This window comes from Chelonoidis abingdonii, chromosome 26 (genome assembly GCF_003597395.2).
Source record: "Chelonoidis abingdonii isolate Lonesome George chromosome 26, CheloAbing_2.0, whole genome shotgun sequence".
NCBI lineage: Eukaryota > Metazoa > Chordata > Testudines > Testudinidae > Chelonoidis > Chelonoidis abingdonii.
In genome coordinates this window covers 874888-894717 of record NC_133794.1, presented here as the reverse complement: position 1 = coordinate 894717, position 19830 = coordinate 874888, and the positions used below count along the sequence as shown (strand labels likewise).

The window sequence follows — 19830 nt, the reverse complement described above, 5'->3', positions numbered from 1 at the left end:
TCGGAGTCAGTGCTGACCCCGATGTCTCAGAGCTGCACTAGAGGGAGCTGTTCTGCAGGAAGCGGGGTGGGGGCTCCCCCCTCACAGTCAGCTCTGGCCCCAAAGCTGCACTGCAGCATGAGACCGACGCACTGACCTTTTGTGGTTATCAGACTGGCCATTCTTCCCAGGAGTCAGGGTGTGGCTCCTGGTGTCCTGCCCAATTTCTGACATGAGTAATCCCCTTCTGCCTCCCGACATCCCGCCCTGGAACTTCCACTTTCAGAACAGGGCTCTCCTGTCTCAGGCTGTTGGGGGGCTGTGCCCCAACCCAGAAGTGGCTCCACTGGACCTGAGCTGGGATTTGAACTGGGGTCTCTAGGGAGGAGAGGCCTCCACCAGCCTAACCCCACCTTCTCTCTGCAGACAGGATGATCCCTGTAGCTGAGTTCAAGCAGTTTACGGACCAGCAGCCGGCCTTCAAGGTGCTCAAGCCCTGGTGGGATGTGCTGGCTGAATACATCACAGTGGCCATGCTCATGATCGGGGTCTTTGGCTGCACCCTGCAGGTGGGTACTGGGCTGGGATGTGGGCTGGGACCACCTTCTGTGAGACTCCACCCATGCAACAGCAGGGATAGGACCTGGGACCTCTAGATCCTCCTCTCTCTGGAGCTGAAGGAGAATCTCCAGCAGCAGCAGTAGAAAGTTCTATCCCCAGCAGCCAGGTGATGTGCTCATGCCAGTCAGTCCAGTGCCCATAATAGCATGATGCAGATCCCACAAACTGGCCAAGGGCAAGAGTGGAAACAGAGGAGAAGCCACCTGGCTGGGAAGAACCCCCCTTATCCTGTGCCCCTTCTGCCTGTCAAATCACTGCTGGGGCAAACTGAGTCCCTTGTCCACAGTGGATGCCCTGTTGCATTGTGGGAGGGACATCCCAGCAGGCACTCGGCCGTGTGACGTGAGGCAGCTGGAAGATGCACCCCTAGGGAACTGGGAACTTTGGGTCAGAACCTCTGGGGTTTGGCTCTGAACGGCTGGGTGGGTGAATGCCACCTTCCTGCTGGGAGAGGAGAGGGTGGGCCCAGGGCTCGAGGAAAAGGGGAGCAGGGGGAAGGTTAAGGGCCATCAATACAGATCCTAAGATGGAGTTTGCACCCTTCCCCCGATCTGGAGGTGTCTGCCTCCCCTGGAGCTGCTAGTCCTCCCAGGAGGTATTGTATCAGTGCAGGTGCTGCCACGTCGCTGCAGGGGATCCACGCCCAGGCAGGAAGCTCGCCCCAGCATGTCTGGGGTGCGGCTGGATCGTGGGCTGCCCTGGGAAATGGGAGGAAGGTGGGGCGCAAAGGCTGTGGCTCAGCAACAGGAATGAAAGGGGTTGAGATGACATGAGCCCGTCTCGTGTGAGCCTGATCAAAGACAGGCTGCTGAGCTAGATGGGCCCAGTGGGTTGATTCACGTGGGGGAAAAGAGAGCTGAGAATAGAACCCAGGAGTCCAGACTCCCAGCCCCTCCCCCTTATTCTTACTCCCTTCCAAGAGCTGGGAACAAAACCCTGACTCCCACCCCGCCCCACCCCTGCAGGTCTAACCACTAGACCCCACCTCATAAATGCTGGATTTGAATTTTAGTGGTTAGCTGATGGGCCAGCAAGCTGTGCATTCTGGGATGGAACTGGGGGAGATGGGAGAATGACCCCCCCATCTCTTCCCCCTGCATGAGCTACCCCTCCTCCACCCAGCCCTGTTTTAAGCTGGTCTGTCATCATCACTGGGTTGGGGAGGTGCTTGGTCACCCCCAGATGATGGTCCCCCCCGATATTATGGGGAGGAGTCTGTCCATACAGAAGCCAAGCAGCAGGTGCACAAGGCAGCAGCCCTGTTACATCATCTGTCTCTTGTGGCAACAGGGAGAATATCCGTGGCAATGAGTCCCATAGGCAAAGCTCCAGGGCCATTTGGGAGAAGGATGGGAGTGAGATTAGCTCCCTGCTGGCCCCCTCTTGAGTTAACCATTCAGGCACCTGCCACACTGCCAACCAATGAGATGCCAGGGGATGGTGGGATCTGCCAGAGAAGTACATAGAAACCCCCTTGAGATGGTGGCTAGAGCAGGGGGGGCTGTGAGCCAGGTCTTCTGGATTCTCTCCCCAGCTCTGGGAGGGCAGTGGGGTCTACAGGCTTAGACCAGTGGGGTGAGGAGTCAGGACTCCTGGGTTCTGTCCCCAGCTCTGTGAGAGGAATGGGATCTAGGCATGGTGAAGGCAGCGGAGCAGCAGTAGTGGCAGGCAGGACTCCTGGGTTTCATTCCCAGCTCTGCCACTGACTTTTGGTGTGACCTCAAGCAAATCCCCTGTATGCATATGTTCAGACCCTGCTGAAACTGGGACCATCAGCACAGCACTCTATTGCTTGAGCTGAAGGAGCAGCTCCATCAGCTGGCACAGTAGGAGGTTGGTCACCCACAGATGGGGAATGTCACCTACACTGCACAGGTGGGTTTGGCTTGCTCAGAACCAGGGACTGAAAGACAGCTTCTGTAACAGTAAGTCACATGGTCCTGGGGTTGCAATAATCAGGGGCTGGTGGATTTTATTTTGCATGCCACTGGGCCAGCTCGGGCTCTGCAGAATGAGGGGCAATAATTCTTTACAGCACCTTGATCAGCTTGTCTCTGCTTCCTGCCACTCGCCCTCCCCTGCTCTTCTACCTAACAACATCACGGCAGGGCCTGTTCCCTTCAGAGTCAGGACTCCTGGGTTGTGATTAGCGAGGGCCTGGCTTAGCATGGGCCCTGAATCACAGGAGCTCCTCATGGGATTGGGGTGTTCCAGGTGCAGCGCACGCATTCACAGGCTGAGCTCATGGGACGCTCTTTCTGCTCTCTAGCTGTGAAGTAAGATGCCAGCATGAACTAGCATCTCATTGCCTTTCTCTAGTCCCATTTGTCTTAGCCTCCCCAGGTGCTTTCGAAACTTGCTGCCTCCCTGGAGTTGGTATAATGCCCATTTTATGGAGGTGGAAATGGAGGCACAGATTAAAGAGAGCAGCCCAAGGTCTTAGAGAGAATCAGTGGTAGAGCCAGGGATAGTACCTAGGAGTCCTGACTCCTCACCCCACTGGTCTGAGCTATTAGACCCCACTGCCCTCCCAGAACTGGGGAGAGAATCCAGAAGACCTGGCTCACAGCCCCCCCCGCTCTAACCACTAGACCCCACACTCCTCCCAGAGCCAGGGATAGAGCCTAACTCCAAGCACCTGAGCTCTAACTACTAGACATGCTTCCTCACCACCAACTGTGCTTCTTGGACACTGTCTCCTCTGTCCCAGAATGGGTCGTACCCGCTGCTGCTCCAGAGGTGCAGCCCCTGAGACTGCAACACCCAGCACACCAAGTGTCACTGAACCCATAGCATTCCCACGGTGCACCTCTGCACTGAGGGTGTGCTGGCTGGGGTGCAGCCTACTTTGGGTGGCAGTTAGGGGCCACCCTTGGCTTCTTTCTCATGGACATTGCATTGGGTGCTGGAGTGTCTAAGCTACTCCCGGGCTCCTGGGTTGGGCAAGGCTTCGGTGCCCCTGTTATCACTATTGCCCTGACGTATGCGTGAATGCAGCCTGCAGTCAGTGCTCAGGGGGCAGAACTGTGCATGGACCATTGCATGACATGCAGGGCCAGACCCCCAGCGGGTGTCAATTGGCCATAGCTCCATGGGAGTCCACAGCAGATGTAAATCAGCCATTGCTCTATTGGAATCAGTGGAGTCAGATCCCCAGCTGGTGTGAATCAGTATCCCCCATGGTTTCCTCACCTGTTCCCCTCTGTGGCCATATCCCCAGGTGACACAGGACAAAATCATCTGCCTTCCCAACCATGCCCCCGCTGGTGCCCCCCTCTCTGACGAAACGTGCCAGAATTTCACCAGGAAGAGCCTCAATGCCTCGGAGCCAGACACACCCCTGTCCTCCCGGGAGATGAGCGGCCTGCGCAACAACCTGGACATCCAGCAGTACAGCTTCATCAACCAGATGTGCTACGAGACAGCTCTGCACTGGTATGCCAAGTACTTCCCCTACCTGGTGGTCATCCACACCCTCATCTTCATGGTCTGTGCCAGCTTCTGGTTCAAGTTCCCCGGCACCAGCTCTAAGATCGAGCACTTCATCTCCATCCTCGGCAAGTGCTTTGACTCACCCTGGACTACCCGGGCCCTCTCCGAGGTCTCTGGGGAGAACCAGGAAGGGACGAGCTCAAAGAAGGAAGACCAGCGGAGGAAGGGCATCAAGGACGAAATGCCCGAGCCCCACCCTGCTCTACAGCCTGTCCAGTCCATCTCCGAGAAGAAGGTAGCGGAGACGCCTGCGGTCAGCCTGCTGGACAAGAAGGAAGGGGAGCAGGCCAAGGCTCTGTTTGAGAAAGTGAAGAAGTTCCGGCTGCACGTGGAGGAGGGAGACATCCTCTATACCATGTACATGCGCCAGACGGTTCTCAAGGTCTTCAAGTTCCTGATCATCACGGCCTACAATGCCGCCTTGGTGCAGAACATCCGCTTCATCGTGCCCTGCAGAGTGGAGATGGAGGACATGACAGGCTATGACCACTTCTGCTGCAACCACACCAAGGCTCACCTCTTTTCCAAGCTGGCCATCTGCTACATCTGCTTCTTGGGCGTCTACGGCTTCACCTGCCTATACACGCTGTACTGGCTCTTCCACCGGCCCTTGAAAGAGTACTCCTTCCGCTATGTGCGAGAGGAAACGGGCATCAGCGACATCCCCGACGTCAAGAATGACTTTGCCTTCATGCTTTATCTGATCGACGAGTATGACTCCCTCTACTCCAAGCGCTTTGCTGTCTTCCTCTCCGAGGTCAGCGAAAGCAAGCTCAAGCAGCTCAACCTCAACCATGAATGGACGGAGGAGAAGCTGCGTCAGAAGCTGCAGCGCAATGCCCTGGGCCGCCTGGAACTCCACCTCTTCATGCTGTCCGGCTTGCCTGACACAGTCTTTGAACTGACCGAGGTGGAGGCCCTGAAGCTGGAGATGCTCAAGGATGTGACTTTCCCACCACTGGTGGCCCAGCTTGTCCACCTCCAGGAGCTCTCCCTGCTGAACTGCCCCATCAAGCTGCCATTTGCCTCCCTGGTCTTCCTGCGGGACCACCTCAAAGTGATGCAGGCCACCTTTGACGAGATCAAGGATGTGCCGCTGTGGGTCTACAGCCTGCGCGGGCTGGAGGAGCTTCACCTCTCTGGCCTCTTCAGCCAGGAACTGGGGAAGGCGTCTGGCCTGGAGAGCCTGCGGGAGCTGAAGAATCTCAAGGTGCTCTCATTGCACAGCAACATCTCCAAGGTGCCGCCCAGCGTGACTGATGTCTCAGCTCACCTGCAGCGCCTGTGCATCCTCAACGATGGCACCAAGCTGGTGACGCTCAACAACCTCAAGAAGCTGGTCAATGTGCGGGAGCTGGAGCTGGTTAACTGCAACCTGGAGCGCATCCCCCATGCCGTATTCAGCCTGGTCAACCTGCAGGAGCTGGACCTGAAAGACAACCAGCTACGCTCCATTGAGGAGATCCTCAGCTTCCAGCACTGCCGCAAGCTCGTCTGCCTTAAGCTCTGGAGCAACCACATTGCCTATATCCCCGAGCACATCCGGAAGCTCAAGGGCCTGGAGCAGCTATACCTCAACCGCAACAAAATAGAGACCCTGCCCTCCCAGCTCTTCCTCTGCACCAAGCTCCGCTGCCTCGATCTCTCCAACAATGGCATCCAGGTTATCCCCCCAGAGGTAGGTGTGCTCCAGAATCTCCAGTACTTCGCCATCTCCTCCAACTCAGTGGAGACCTTGCCTGATGAGCTCTTCTTCTGCAAGAAGCTGAAGACTCTGATGGTGGGTCACAACAAGCTCTCCACCCTCTCCCCCCGCCTGGGTAACCTCTCCTTGCTCAGCAAGCTGGAGTTGAAGGGGAACCGTCTGGAGGCCTTGCCGCCTCAGATCGGGCGGTGCCAGGCGCTCAAGCGCAGTGGCTTGGTGGTGGAGAGCACCCTGTATGAGACGCTGCCCACGGACATCCGTGAGAGGATGGAGAGTGAATAAGAAGAGGGGACAGTCAGCAGCAGGGGCAGGCTCTTTGGTCACCTGCAGAAAGACTCTCCTGGATGACTAGAGCTGGGAAGTGCCTGCTGTGTTCCTCTCCAGTGCACGTGTTGCTCCTAGGCTGGAGCTGCAAAGGCACCTGGGAGATCTCACACCAAGTCTTACCAAAGAATCGTCCCTCCTGGCCATGGCTATAGAGGGGCTCAACTTTTCATCTCAGTGCAAGTGTGCACAGTCAGTGATCCTGTATGGCAGGATTGTTGTACAGTCAGTGATCCTCTATGTCAGGACTGCCATGTTGTATCCTGGATTGCAGGGGAGAAATGACTCTATTTATACTTATTTTTTAGTGTTATTAACAAGCAGCGTTTATTGCTTTTAAAAAAGGGTAATTTTTGTTTGTGTGCTTGTGTGTGTGTGTGTGTAAATAGCTCATGTTTTAACGTGCTAGATCTCCGGCACACCTTGGTCACTGCCCCATAAACTATACCCCATCCCACAGTCTATCTTATGAATTTCCAGGCCAATTTGATGGGTAATCTAGAGAGGATGCAAATGTGGGTGTTTAACGGAAATTTTGCTGTGGCTTTAACCATGGGAGAGTCTTTCCTCATTCCACAGCTCCACCTAACCCACTGATACAAAGGGATGCCTTTTTGGCATCATTAGCCAGTGGAACTCATTGTCACAAGATGTCACCAAGGCCAAGATCTCATTAGGATTGAATTTCATTAGTGTTTGGTCACGTCTCAATTTCGCCAGCCCACACCCACTATGCTGTAACCACATTCCCAAGGAAGGTTGCAGCTGGCTTTGTGGGTTATCTGCCCTGGAGCAGGGAAGGAGTGTTACTGGGTTGAAGCATCTAATGGATTTACAGTACCAAGAGAAGCTGGTTTTGCCACTAGGTGTGGTATGTGCTTATCATACAAATTGAGATAGGTGGCTGTGGCTCCCATTGACCCCTCCCCCTTTGAGTGTGGCTTCTCCTGCTGTGACATGCCCCCTCCTTGCTGCATGGTTTTCTCCACCAATGACATGGCTCTCATGGGCTCCTCCCCTGAGTCACACCTCTCTGTGACTGGATTTCAGATGGGTCTTGAGTAGGGCACTGATTCCCCTGGGCTGCATGTATCTGAGTCTGGAGCCCTTACTCAGGCAAAGGTCATGGGAGGATTTCAGGATCGAGCCCTTTTTTTATATTAAAGGATGTATGGGGGGAGTGGCAATCGAAACACCTGTTAATAGCAGTGGGCCTGAATCAGGGCCCTGGCTCTGTGCAGCTGGAGGGGAGAAGTTTGAAATCTGACCTGTGCAAATAGCCTTTATCTCTGCACCAAGCTGGGTGTAGCACTCCAAGAAACCCCAGTCTGAGCAATGTCCCAGCCTCCTTGGCAGCTGCTCCCAGAACCGGGAGAGCACTCCTAGGAACTCCAACATTGGACCGTTCTCGCCCGGTAGCCAGCGGCACGACACTCTGCAGTTATGGGAGAACCCCCATCAGCTCTGTCCTGGAGCCAGAGGACATATGGGCCGGACCTGATATCATTATTATCATAGTAATGGGTAAAGGCCCCAACAGAGCAGAACCTCCATTGTGCTGGCTGCTGCCCAAACACTGCCCCCACAATGTGATCGGGGCCCCCTGTGCACCAGCCACTGCACAGACCCCTTCCCCAACCACGATTGGGGCCCCCATCGTGTTGGGTGCTGTCCAGAATCAGAGGCTCCATTGCATCAAGCTCTGCACAGACACCTAGTGAGGAAGAGTCCCTGCTCCAACAAGTGCATGGTCATACGAAAAAAGGGTGAGAGACGAAACTGAGGCAACGGGGAAGGGAATAACTTGCCTGAGGTCACACAGCAGATCAGCAGCACAGCCAGGAACTGAAGGCAGGCTTCCCGAATTCCAGTCCAGTGCCTTATTCACTAGGTCACACTGAGAGGCATAGGTAAGACTCTGTCCGAAAACCTATGTTCTCTTTCCTTGTGATCGCTCTGGATATACTTGGTGTATCAGACCTTCCCCTCCCTGAGGCTGGCTGGTATCTAAGCAAGGCTGCATCTGGCAGGTAAAACCCCTGAACCCCACTGATGGAAGTAGAGTGACCAGATCACAACATTAAAATATCAGGACACATTGGGGTGCCATCAGCCCTGCCCACAGTCCACCCCCACTCCTCCCAGGCTCCACCCCACTCTGCCCCAGGTCCCCCCCCCTTCCTGCTCCCCACGGCCCCATGCCCTTCCTCATCTCCCAGCCCCCTGTGGCCTTGCTGCGTCCCTCCTCAGTCCTCCACCCACCTAGGGTGACCAGACATCCCAATTTTATCGGGACTGTCCCGATATTGTTTGTCCCGCATCCCAACCGATGTTCGGTCAGGACGCGAATTGTCCCAATATTTTGCCCTCTGGCGCACAGGTGGAGGGGGCTCATGGTCCCCCACCCCAACGCCACCCCAGCCCTGCCCTGACTCTGCCCCTCCCTCCTCCATTGGATCCCTCCCAAATCCATGCCCTGGCCTTGCCTCTTCCCCAAGCATGCCACATTCCTCCTCCTCACCTCACCCTCCCAGGCTTGCGCTAATCAGCTGTTTGGTGGCGCTAGTGCTGGAGGGAGGGGGGAGAAGCAGGACGCGGCAGGCAGCTCAGGGGAGGTGGAGGCAGAGTGAAGGCGAGCTGGTGCGGTGGGGGCGGGGCATGGAGCTGCCAGTGGGTGCTCAGCCCCCACCAATTTTTCCTGTGCTCCGTCGGCTCTTGGTTTTTGTTTGTTGCTCCGCCAGCCCCCCCACCCACGCATCCTGAATTTCACATCTCTCATCTGGTCACCCTACACCCACCGCTCACCTTCTCACCCCCCCTGCTTTCCCATCGCTCGCTCGCTCACCTCTTCACCCTCCCCACCCAACACTCGCTTCTTCTCCCCCTTTGTCCACCACTCACTCCTACGACACTGACTTCCTCTCTTCCGGGTGGGTGCTCGCACACCCCTGCCTCTTCCCATCCAAGCATTGGCCCTCGCTCCAGCCCATTTCACCCCCTTTCCCCAAGTCCCTGCCCCTGCCCTGCCTCTTCTCCACCTCCTCCCCTGAGCGTGCCATGTCCCCGCTCCTCTCCCGTCCTTCCTGGAAAGCGCTAAGCGCCACCAAACAGCTGTTAGGCATTGTGAAGCACGGGGGGGGGGGGGGGGAATGTGGTGCTCTGTGGGGAGACAGGAGAAGGAGGCGAGGAGGAGGGAGCTTGGCTGCAATTTTTCCCCGTGGCGAGGAGCCTGAAGAGACCTGGTATAGAGCCTGCATTCTAGGCTGGGGGTGAGTGTGGGGTGACTGACGGGAAGCTGGGACTAGCACTGGTGCCACGGGGTTTGGAATGGCTGTTAAAGATCAATTCAAATAGGTGGCAATTCCCCCTCCCCCCCAGTGCAGGGCTCCTGAATCCAACAGCCTGGTGGCAAGTGCTGGGAGAAGCTGAAACTGGCCAGAGCCAGGAAGGGAAATTGACCAGGAGTGGGTCTGTCCCCTGCAGCAGGACATGCATGTGAAAAGCGGGGGCTGAAACTTTCCAACTAGATTGACTCAGCAGAGCTCCACAGTCCCTCAGTAGAGCCAGCGACGGCAATGGGATCTTTCCTCTGAGTTCAGTTGCAATCAGATTGAGCTTGCCGTGCAGAGGTGCTGACTGCCCGTGGTGCCATCGGTCTCACCTGGCCTTTCTCCCTAACCCCGCCCATCTAATCCCATAGATTCAAGGGGAGAGGGGGTCACCAACCTCTCTGCCCTTCCTCAGAGAGGCACAGATTTTCAGGCCAGAGGAGACTATCTAGTCTGACTTCCTGTCTATCACAGGCTACCAGAACCCACACACCAAACCCAACTGCGTAATGAGACCAGAGTACCACAGGAGAGCAGGCTGCAGACTATTGCGTGCCACAGGGCCAGGCAGAGGAGAGGAGGGACTGAGGTGCACCAGGGCTTGAGGCCTCCGCAATGGCAGGGAGATGTTTAAGTGAGTTATGCCCAGATAATCCTGGCAAGTGACCTGCACCCACATGCTGCAGAAGAAGGTGGAAGCTCATCAAGGTCCCTGCCAATCTGACCTGAGGGAAAATTCCTCCCTCACCCCACATATGGCGATCAACGGACCTGGAGCACGTGCACAAGAACCATCAGACAAGCACCTGACACAGGGAGAATCCTGGCCCACCCTGCCCACTGCCTGTCTCCAGCTCTGATGCATCAGAGGAGGGAGATTAAAACAAAATCTTCCCAGAATACATGGGGGCGGTGGGGAAGGAATCCCTTCCTGAACCCTGCTGGTGGCCAGCTGTAACCCTGAGGCACATGCTATTAGTAACAATAAGACCCAGGGGTGCTGAGCCCTGCTCTCCACCATCCCCAGCAACCCCATCACACAACTGCCCTTATCAGTGTATCCAGCTCCCTCTTAAAACCAACTCATCCCAGCCCCTGTGGCCTCCCTCCACCCCCAGCCTCCCTTCAGTTATCCTGTTGCTCACCCCTAATCCCAGCCCTTCTTCCCCAGTCTTCCTCCCTAATCCCATAGGATACCCAACAGGGGGCATTACACCCCCATTCCCCCGCCACCATCCAGCCCTGTCTGCATCCCAAATTCCCTTCAGCGGGCATCTGATGGGGCAGGGGGTTCAGCTGTTCCCTCCCCCACACTGCATGTGGGCCCCAGGCCAGGCCGCAGATCTGACAGGAACCAGCCACACCCCACTCGTATGGCAACCGGCTAGGAAACACTCCAGGACAGGGCCCAGCCCCACTGCCTCCTGCTTCATCTCTCACGGCCTGGCTCCGAGTCACCGGCAGGAAGGCGCTGGGGGAAGCTGGGGATAGAGGACTGGAGCTTTAGGGCCAGGGTTGAGGGTGCATCTCAACGTAGGCCCAAGGTGGCTGCCTAGGGGGCACTTTGCCACTGGCTAGGGGTGGAGGGGGGTTAGGAATTTAGATGCTAACCCCCCAACACAAGCCATTCCCACCCCTATCTCTGCCTTATAGATACACAAGCTCCCTATCCCCCCAACAGCCCTTACACACCCCACACATCCATCTCAACACATACCCCCTCACCCCCACCCCCTCCCCAATAGACCCTGCCCCCCACTAGCTCTTCCATGCCCTGGGGTGCACTGGAGATGGCTATTCATCACCATCTGTTGGCCAGTGCTGTGCAAGCTGCACCCAGAGCCCCGTCTCCTGTTCCCTGGCGTCTGTGGATCAGAACTCAGCAGCGGGAGCTCTTCACCTCTCTGGATCCCACCCCTAGGTTTGTGTTAGAGCACGTTTAGGGATTGGAGTCATTTTTTCTATTAGCCAAAGGACTGAGCTCCTGATCCTGGCAGCGCCATCCCAAAGCACTTTCTACAGTCCCTCAATCTCACTGCTGGCCTCGGCAGAGAATCGTTACGCTTTGGATCTACTGGGAGCTGAGGGCAGGATGCCACAGGCTGTGTCTGTTGTGTTATAAATGGGAGGGAAATAAAAACAATCCAGAAGGGACCCTTGGATCCACCCCCACAACAGAGTTAGGAAGAGAACCCAGGAGTCCTGACTCCCAGCCTTCATCCCCCTCTCCTCTGCTCTAACCACTAGAACCTACTCCTCTTCCAGCATTAGGGATAGAACTCAGGTGTCCTGATTCTCCCTGCACTGACCACTGAGGGCCTACAGCTGGGCACAGAACCCAGGAAATCCTGCCTCCCAGGCCCTGGTCTGGTGGCTGGAGAATGGGGAACTGAGATTCAGGACTACCTGCATCCTCTGTCGCTGACATGCTTTGTGACCTTCAGCCTTCTGTGCCTCAGTTTCCCCATCTGTCCAAGGGGAGGAGTGGTCATTACCCCAGCGGCGGGTCTAATGAGGGAAGTACTTTGGATTAGAGTTGGCTGGATCCATTAGTTAACACAGCTCTCCCCAGCCAGCCCATGAAACAAATGAGGAAGTCATGCTCCCTCCTTCCACAATCCTTCCCCTGCTCTCTGGAGCTGCCATGGAGACGGGAGAGAGAGCCACTCCAACGGGCCGGATGTGAAGGGCTCTGTGAAGGACAAGCTAGGCCCCTGGCCAAGATTGGGGCGGCCGGAGGAGACTCTTCCCGTACAGAAGAGACTTGGTGGAGCAAGGATCTAGGGCAGGCGACAGCCCCAGGCTGAGCAGCAGGTGAGGGGAGGGGGCCTGGAGGAGGAGAGGAAGAGCGCGGAAGGAAAGGGGTTGAGGTACTCTGGGGCGGTTCCCAGGGCTGGAAAGTGGGGCCAGACCCCCTGCTGCCAGGCAGGATCAGGCCTGAGCAGGTGGGGAGGCTGCTGGGTATGAGTCAGGGGCTCCCCTCAGGATTGGCGTGGGGCAGGGAGCGGTTAGCAGGGCTGAGGGGTCATAAAGAACTCAAGCTAGTTAGCTGCTGGGAGAGAAAACTTTGTTTACTTCTGGGTCACGGGCTGTTGCTCTCCTTCTTTCTCTCTCCTTCTCTATTCTCCACCCCACCACCCCCACCAGCATCCCTGGGCTAATCCCAAAGGGGGCCAGAGCCAAAGTCACTGTTGGAGAGGGTGTCCCAAGGTGACAGGGATCCGGCCCCATGAAGACGCGGATCTGATTCCACTTCCCCCACCACGGGGAGGGGAGGCGCCTGCACCACCCTGGGTGCTGGTGATAATTCCAGCTGGTAGGAGCTGCTGGCTGGTTGGGGAAAACGATCCTGTTCAGAGCACTGGACATGCCAGGGATCCGAGCAGGTTTACATGCCTGGCCCTGGGTCAGCAGGTGGCCAAGGGCAGCCGTGTGGTTAGCGCATTGGTCTATGGTTCTGGAGTCGTGGCTCTGCCAGCCCGTCCCTGTGTGAGGCTGGGCACATCACAGCATGGCTCTGGGCTGCCCATGGTGAGACAGGCGCGGGGATTCGTCCCCTGGCTGGGACACTGTCAACTCTTTCTAATGAGAGGGCCAAGAATTGTTAGAATTGCATTTAATACTCTCACCCCCAACTGCCCTTCATGTGGTTTAGAGCAATAACCGTCCCAGCAACAGTCCAGACATGCAGCCCCCCCTGCTCTAACCATTAGACACCACTCCCCTCCCAGAGCTGGGGATAGAACCCAGGAGTCCTGACTCTAGGCTACACCACTCCATCTAAGATCTAGCCTTTCAGATATCAGTGGGTCACACTCCCGGCATGAGACCGAGGTGGATCTGAGTAGGATGGAGGGAAATCAGAGGTCGAAGTGAGCGATCTCCTTTGTGCTGAGGGCAGAGAAGGCAGGAGAAGATCCATAAGTCCAAGGGCAGCCTGGGGCCTAACAGGGAGACTGTCAAGGCTCTGTTGGGGCTTCTCAGCCCCACTAGGGAGGGATGGGGTGCACAGGAGCTCAGACTCTGGGAGGTGAAATACCTTCCTCCATTGGCTGCCTGATGCTGGCTCCGGCTCCCAAGAGACCTGGGTTCAGGTGCCCCACATGAGAGGGGGCTGGTTCTCCCAAGAGGAGCTGGGCACTTCGCACATCCACCTCCTGTGAACAGAGCAGCAATTCATACGCAGAGCCTGGACTGAACCCCCCCACCCAACAGCAGCGCAAAGCCAGGTGGCTGCCTCATGAGCTAAAGGAGCCACTCCCAGAGCCAGCAGCAGCAGTAAGTCCTTTATCCCTTGGATGGGAGCAGTCATGGGATGGTGACTGCTCCGCCCTCCCTGAGACATAGCGCTAGGGCACCGCTCCATAGGCAGAGTGCAACGTTTAACCCCTCCTGTGCTGTGTCATTTCCTCCTCTCGGACACTCCTGCTCCTGTGCATTCAAACTGCAGGGTAGCTCTTCCGCCAAGTTTATCCCTCTCTCTGCTGGGCAGGTGACAGAGAAAAGGGCTACAGCGGCAAGATTGTTATTAAGGGGATCACCTGGTCCAGAGTTCTGAATCTACCAAGCCCAGGAGTGGGTGCCCGGCGGGACTGCAGGCTGGCACTGTTACACCCCAGCTTTTAAACACGGCCTTGGAGGACCCCTACAGTGTGGCAGAGCCCCAAGGGGTCCCACTCTTCCTTTAGGTTAGCCCACGTGACCTCCCTGTCTCCGAGACTGAGCCCCTGGCCTCCAGCCCTCCTGTTTCACCCCATGAGCTTTGCCTGGAGAGTCCAACTAGGACATATGCTAGGCCAGAGACTTGCCCACTCCTCAGCGTCCAGGGCACCCTGGGAAGGATTTGCAGTGACACTACGCAGCCTTTACAAACAGTCGGGTCTATTACACAGCACGGGAAGTGAGCACAGAGAAGCAAAGGTTAAGACATATCCACCTCGCCAAGCCAGCACCCCACCCAGCCAAGCGGCTGTGGGCTCCATTTCAGGCTCGCTCTCTGTCAGACCCAGGTGAGAGTCCTGGCTACAGCACTTGCCCCGCAACCTGCCCCCTTTCTCTTTGCTCTTGAGCTGGGGCCATGGACTGGCAAGTGAAGACGTGGGGAACTCCCCCCGGTTGCTGGCTGTGGACATGCTGGCTGCTGGGGTTCCCACTGTCTCTTTATATTTGCCACTGATATGGGTTGGTTTCCAGCCAGTTCTTCAATGAGCTAGTCACTCTACCCCAGACAGCAAGGGGAGACACACATCGTAGGGCTCGAGTGCTGGCCCCTTTCCCCACTAGTTAGTGATGTAAAGTACGGAGGGAACATACAGCAAAAAATTCCCACTTCATCACAGGGCCCCAGCTGAGTTTTGGGTTCTCAGCTTCTTTGACCAGCAGGCCTTGAAGTGTCTCCAAGAAGACAGAGGCAAGAGGAGAAGGGTGGGACCTCATCACTGAGCAAACATGGAAGCAGCATGTCATCCCGCCTCTGGGTGCCCCCGTCTGGGGGGTGGCACAAGGACAGGGGACCCTGGGGAAAGCCCAGCACCCACCCCTCATGTCTCTTCACTACTGTGAACCACCACATTCAAGGCTTTCTATGCCATCAACTGTTTCTCTATTAGGTGTATTATGGGAGCATTTAGAGGCTCCATTGTGCCAGGTGCTGCACAGACACACAGTCAGAGACAGTCCCTGTCCCAGCTGAGATCATGGCCCCATTGTGCCAGGCACTGCACAGACACACAGTCAGAGACAGTCCCTGTCCCAGCTGAGATCATGGCCCCGTTATGCCAGGCGCTGCACAAACACAGTCAGAGACAGTCTCTCCAAAGAACTCACAGATAAAATAGACAAAAGGAAGGATCATTATCCCATTCTACAAATGGAAAAAATGAGGTAGAGAGAGATGAAGTGATGTGACCAAGGTCCCAGAGGGAGTCTGTGGCAGAGCCAGGATCTTCCCAAGGACCAACCCAGGCTCAGAACTCCTCTAAGCCACTGACCCTTATTCTTTCCCTCCCATCAGCCATGTTTTCCCTGACAGAAGTGGCCTCCTTGAATGACAGCCGGGCCCCGTTCAGTACTCTGAAGCCCTGGTGGGACGTCTTCACAGACTACTTGGTCCTGGCAATGTTGGCCATCTCCATCATCGCAGGGACCCTGCTGATCTCCACGGATCAGGTGGTGTGCCTGCCTGTCGGCAGGACCAGCATAGCTGCAAGTGGGTCCCTGGCTCCCAGACCTGCCTTAGGGCCTCTGGATGGCCCAGAACACGACACTACTCCGGTCAACACCAGGAGGGAACTTTCTGCTGCCAACAGCGGACACCCAACCAACCTTGACTACCAGCAGTACCTGTACATTGGCCAGGTCTGCTACCACCAGGCGCTGCCGTGGCACTCCAAGTACTCCCCCTACCTGGCCCTCCTGCACGCGCTGCTCTTGATGGTCTGTAACAACTTCTGGTTCATATACCCCAAGACCTCCTCCAGGATTGAGCTGTTCCTCTCCATCCTCCGGAAGTGCTTCCAGTCACCCTGGACAACCAAGGCTCTCTCAGAGACAGCCTGCCAGCCCTTGGAAAGCAAGCTTGGCAGAATGAAACCCCGCTCTGTTCAGATCTCTCAGACTGGGGCTCGCTCCCAGGCGGAGCAGGTGTCCTTCTCCAGTGCCGCCATCCTGGACCGGAAGGACGGGGAGCAGGCAAAGGCACTCTTCGAGAAGATCTGCACCTTCCGGGCGCACACTGAAGCTGGCAGCCTCCTCTGCTGGGTCTATGTGGGGCAGACACTGTTCAAAGTGGCAAAGCTCTTGGCCGTGCTGGGCTACGCCTCCAGTTCTGCTGGCACCATTGCTTTCAGGCATGTGTGCCAGCCAGGCCTGGGGGACCTTGCTGGCCACGCCACCTTCTCCTGCACCCACAGCCTGGCCTACATCCTGCAGAAGCTGCTGCTGAGCTACCTGGCTTTGGTGCTGCTCAGTGGGCTGGTGGGGGTCTACACACTCTATTGGCTGCTCCGGAGGTCACTCAGGAAGTACTCCTTCAGGCGAGCCAGTGAGGAGAGCAGCTTCAGAGCCATCCCCAATGTCCACAATGACTTGGCCTTCCTGCTGCACATGGCTGACCAGTATGACCCGCTCTGCTCCAAGAGGATTGCCATCTTCCTCTCCACCGCCAGTGAGAGCCAGCTGCTGGAGATCAGACAGGAGCACCGAGGGGACTACGAGGAGCTGCAACGGCAGGTGAGGAGGGACGCCTGGGGCCGTCTGGAGCTGAGGCTCTGTGCCCTTCCAGCCCTGCCCCAGGCTGTCTATCAGATGGCGGACCTGGAGGTGCTGCGGCTGGAGTGCATGGCGGAAGTGAAGCTCTCCGCCAAGGTCGCCCAGATGGAAGCGCTGTCTGAGCTGCAGCTGCATCACTGCCCAGCCACGATGGAGCCCATGGCATTGGCCTTTCTGCAGGAACGGCTCAGGGGGCTGCACATCCAGTTCACTGATGTCACCAAGATCCCCTCCTGGCTTTACTCCTTGAAGAACCTGCGCCGGCTGCACCTCTCCAGCCACCTCTGCTCCAATGTGCTGGCCCTGGAGTCCCTCCGGGAGCTCCGGAGCCTGGAGATTTTGCTGCTCCAGACTAAGCTGACCAAGCTTCCTTGCTCTATGTCCACCCACCTCCGCCAGCTCTGTATCCAGAATGACGGGACCAAGCTGGAGGCACTGGGAGTCCTGAAGAAGATGAGCAACCTCCAGCAGCTGGAGCTGCTCTGCTGCCAGCTGGAGAGGATCCCACCGACAGTCTGGTGCTTAACTGGCCTGCGGAGGCTGGATCTGCGCTCCAATGGCATCCGCAGCCTTGAGAAGGGGGCTGACTTCCAGCATCTGGCACAGCTCACCTGCCTGAAGCTGTGGCACAACTGCATCACCACCCTGCCCGCTTCCATTGGGGCAGCAGGCAGCCTGGAGGAGCTGGTGCTATCCCACAATGAGCTGGAGTCTCTGCCCCACGCCTTGTTTGCCCTGAAAAGACTCAGGCACCTGGACCTCAGCCACAACCTCCTTTGCCTTCTCCCTGCAGAGATTGGCCAGCTGGGGATGCTGCAGCAACTCTCCATCACCGGCAACAGGATCAGGGCACTGCCCAGCCAGCTCTTTGCCTGCCTGGAGCTAATGTCTTTGCAGCTGGCGGACAACGCTTTGACCACAGTGCCGGCTGAGATCGGGAGGTTGGTGCTACTCTCCAGGCTGGAGCTTACAGGGAACCCCTTGAAGTCACTCCCACTTGAGCTAGGCTGCTGCCTCCTGCTTAAGGAGACCGGGCTGAGCGTGGACAACGCCCTCTTCGAGACCCTGCCATCTCGCGTGAAGCAGATGCTTGCCACGCCCATCTCTGCTTCATCCCCATGAGGCCTTCGGCTGCTCCAGAAACTTCCCTGCCTGGTGTGTGGATAGCTGGGGAGCCTATGTGGCTTGTCTGTAGCTCCAGGGCACAGGGAGGAAATCTTGGTTAGCAACAGCAAGTCGACTGAGCCCAGGCAGGAGAACTTGCCGGTCATGGAGCCCCCTTGTCCAGCTGGCTGCATCTGTACCAAGTACAGCACCTGCTGTGTCATAACCACAGATCAAAATCTAGCTCCCACTCAACTAGGGTAACCTTGGCCCATGTTCCTTGCTCACAAAGGGGCTTGAGTGCTGCTCAATCTGGGGTGGCAACTGAAGAGGGGCAGCCCAGGCTGGGGGGATGGGCACTCCCTGCACAGCTCAGCTCCATGGTGCCTCCCTGGACAATGGTGCTTAGGAGGAGGGACACGGAAGCCACAGCGGCTGGAAGATCAGCTGCCTTGAGGATCCACAGCTTGTTACACATGCAAAGCCAGGAGATCTGCTTGGAGAAGCTACAGGGCCACCCTGTGGTCTAGAGGAGGAATGACACCTTCCCCAAAATACCCAGTGCTTCCCCCCAGATATGAGGCAGCAGTGAGGATATGACTCAAGTCAGCACAGATAAGCTCCTTACTTCCTCTTACACCATGGGACTCTGGGCCAGAGGGGGCTCCATTAATCAATGTGGACATCAGCCCCTCGCAATCCTCACATGAAACTCAGGAATAGCCAGACTGGATTGCAGCAGGGGGCCCCTCTAGCCAAGACTCCTACAGTGGCCGACACCAGTGGCTTCAGAAGGTGGAAGGAGCCTCCCAGTAGACAGCAATGGAGTAACCTGGCCCTGGGGGAAGATTCCTCTTAGCCCCCAACAGCCCAGGCCCTGTAGCAGCAAATCTGTCCCTAAACTCCACTGTGTTATAATATTTGCTATTCTAACTCTGGATGTTTCTGTTGCCCGTGGAAACACCCAAACCTGCTTTGTTCTTGGCTTTAGCGAGACCTTGTGGCAGTGAGTTCCACGGGCTCATTAGGGAGCAGCAAGATCTTAGAGCTTCACAAGGCACACGTTTAAAGTGCAAGGGGGAGGGGGATGAGGACAAGTGAGGGAATCTCTAAGCCAACCTAAAAATAAAATGAGTCATGTTTTAGTGCACCGTTTCTCCAGTGCAGCCACTGTGGCCGCATGCAGCAACCAGGGGGTTTCCCTGGGGCCACGACAGTTTCCTGTGCAGCATCAGCCCTTTCCCTTCTGCCCCGTTGCTCCTGCATGCGCTGCCTCTCTGGAGACACAAGTGGGACACACAATGCTTAAGAAGCAGGTGAGGCGGCAAGGAGGGGGTGAGAAGGCGGCAGCAGGGTGAGGAGGCAAGTGGCAGTGCGGGGGGGGGGTCCTGGCAGAGGAGTAAGGAAGCGAGTGGCCAGCCAGCAGCAGGGTGAGGAGAGTGGGTGGGGGTCTGGCTGCCAGCGGGAAAGTGAGGATGCAGGAGGTGAGTGGGGGTGGGGTGAGCAGGTGAGTAGGGGTGGAGAGAAGTGGCGGGGGGGAAGCAGGGTGAGGAAGCTAGTGGTGGGTGGGGGTGGAGCGAGGAGGTGAACAGGGGGATGGAGAAATGTGGCAGAAGACGAGCAGGGGGTGCAGTGAGGTGGCGGGAGGTGACCAGGGGTGGAGTGAGGAGGCGAGCAGGGGTAGGGTGGGGTGAGGTGGCAGGAGGCGAGCGGGGGTGGGGTGAGATGATGGGAGGCGAGCGGGGGTGGAGTGAGGAGGCGAGTAGGGGTGGAGTGAGATGGTGAGAAGCGAGCGGGGTTGTGTGTGAGAAGGCGAGAGATGAGCGGGGGTGGGGTGAGGCGGTGGGAGGCAAGTGGGGTGGAGTGAGGAAGAGGGAGGTGAGCGGGGGTGGGGTGAGGCAGTGGGAGGTGAGTGGGGTGGAGTGAGGAAGCGGGAGGTGAGCGGGGGTGGGGTGAGGCGGTGGGAGGTGAGCGGGGTGGAGTGAGGAAGCGGGAGGTGAGCGGGGG

At 57.1% G+C, this 19830-nt stretch overlaps 2 protein-coding genes across 2 annotated transcripts; both read left to right on the top strand.

Annotated features, from left to right (window-relative positions):
- The first annotated feature begins 410 nt into the window (after positions 1 to 410).
- On the top strand, positions 411 to 6158 carry LOC116825394 (volume-regulated anion channel subunit LRRC8E). The gene is made up of 2 exons (XM_032781380.2): positions 411 to 548; positions 3821 to 6158. The coding sequence occupies exons 1-2, from the start codon at positions 411 to 413 to the stop codon at positions 6077 to 6079; spliced, it is 2397 nt and encodes a 798-aa protein (XP_032637271.1). The 3' UTR covers positions 6080 to 6158.
- Positions 6159 to 12188: 6030 nt separating this feature from the next.
- Positions 12189 to 19197, top strand: LOC116825395 (volume-regulated anion channel subunit LRRC8D-like). Its single transcript, XM_032781381.2, has 2 exons — positions 12189 to 12264; positions 15464 to 19197. Exon 2 carries the CDS (start codon positions 15466 to 15468, stop codon positions 17839 to 17841), a length of 2376 nt encoding a protein of 791 aa, XP_032637272.1. The 5' UTR covers positions 12189 to 12264; positions 15464 to 15465; the 3' UTR covers positions 17842 to 19197.
- The last annotated feature ends 633 nt before the right edge of the window (positions 19198 to 19830 follow it).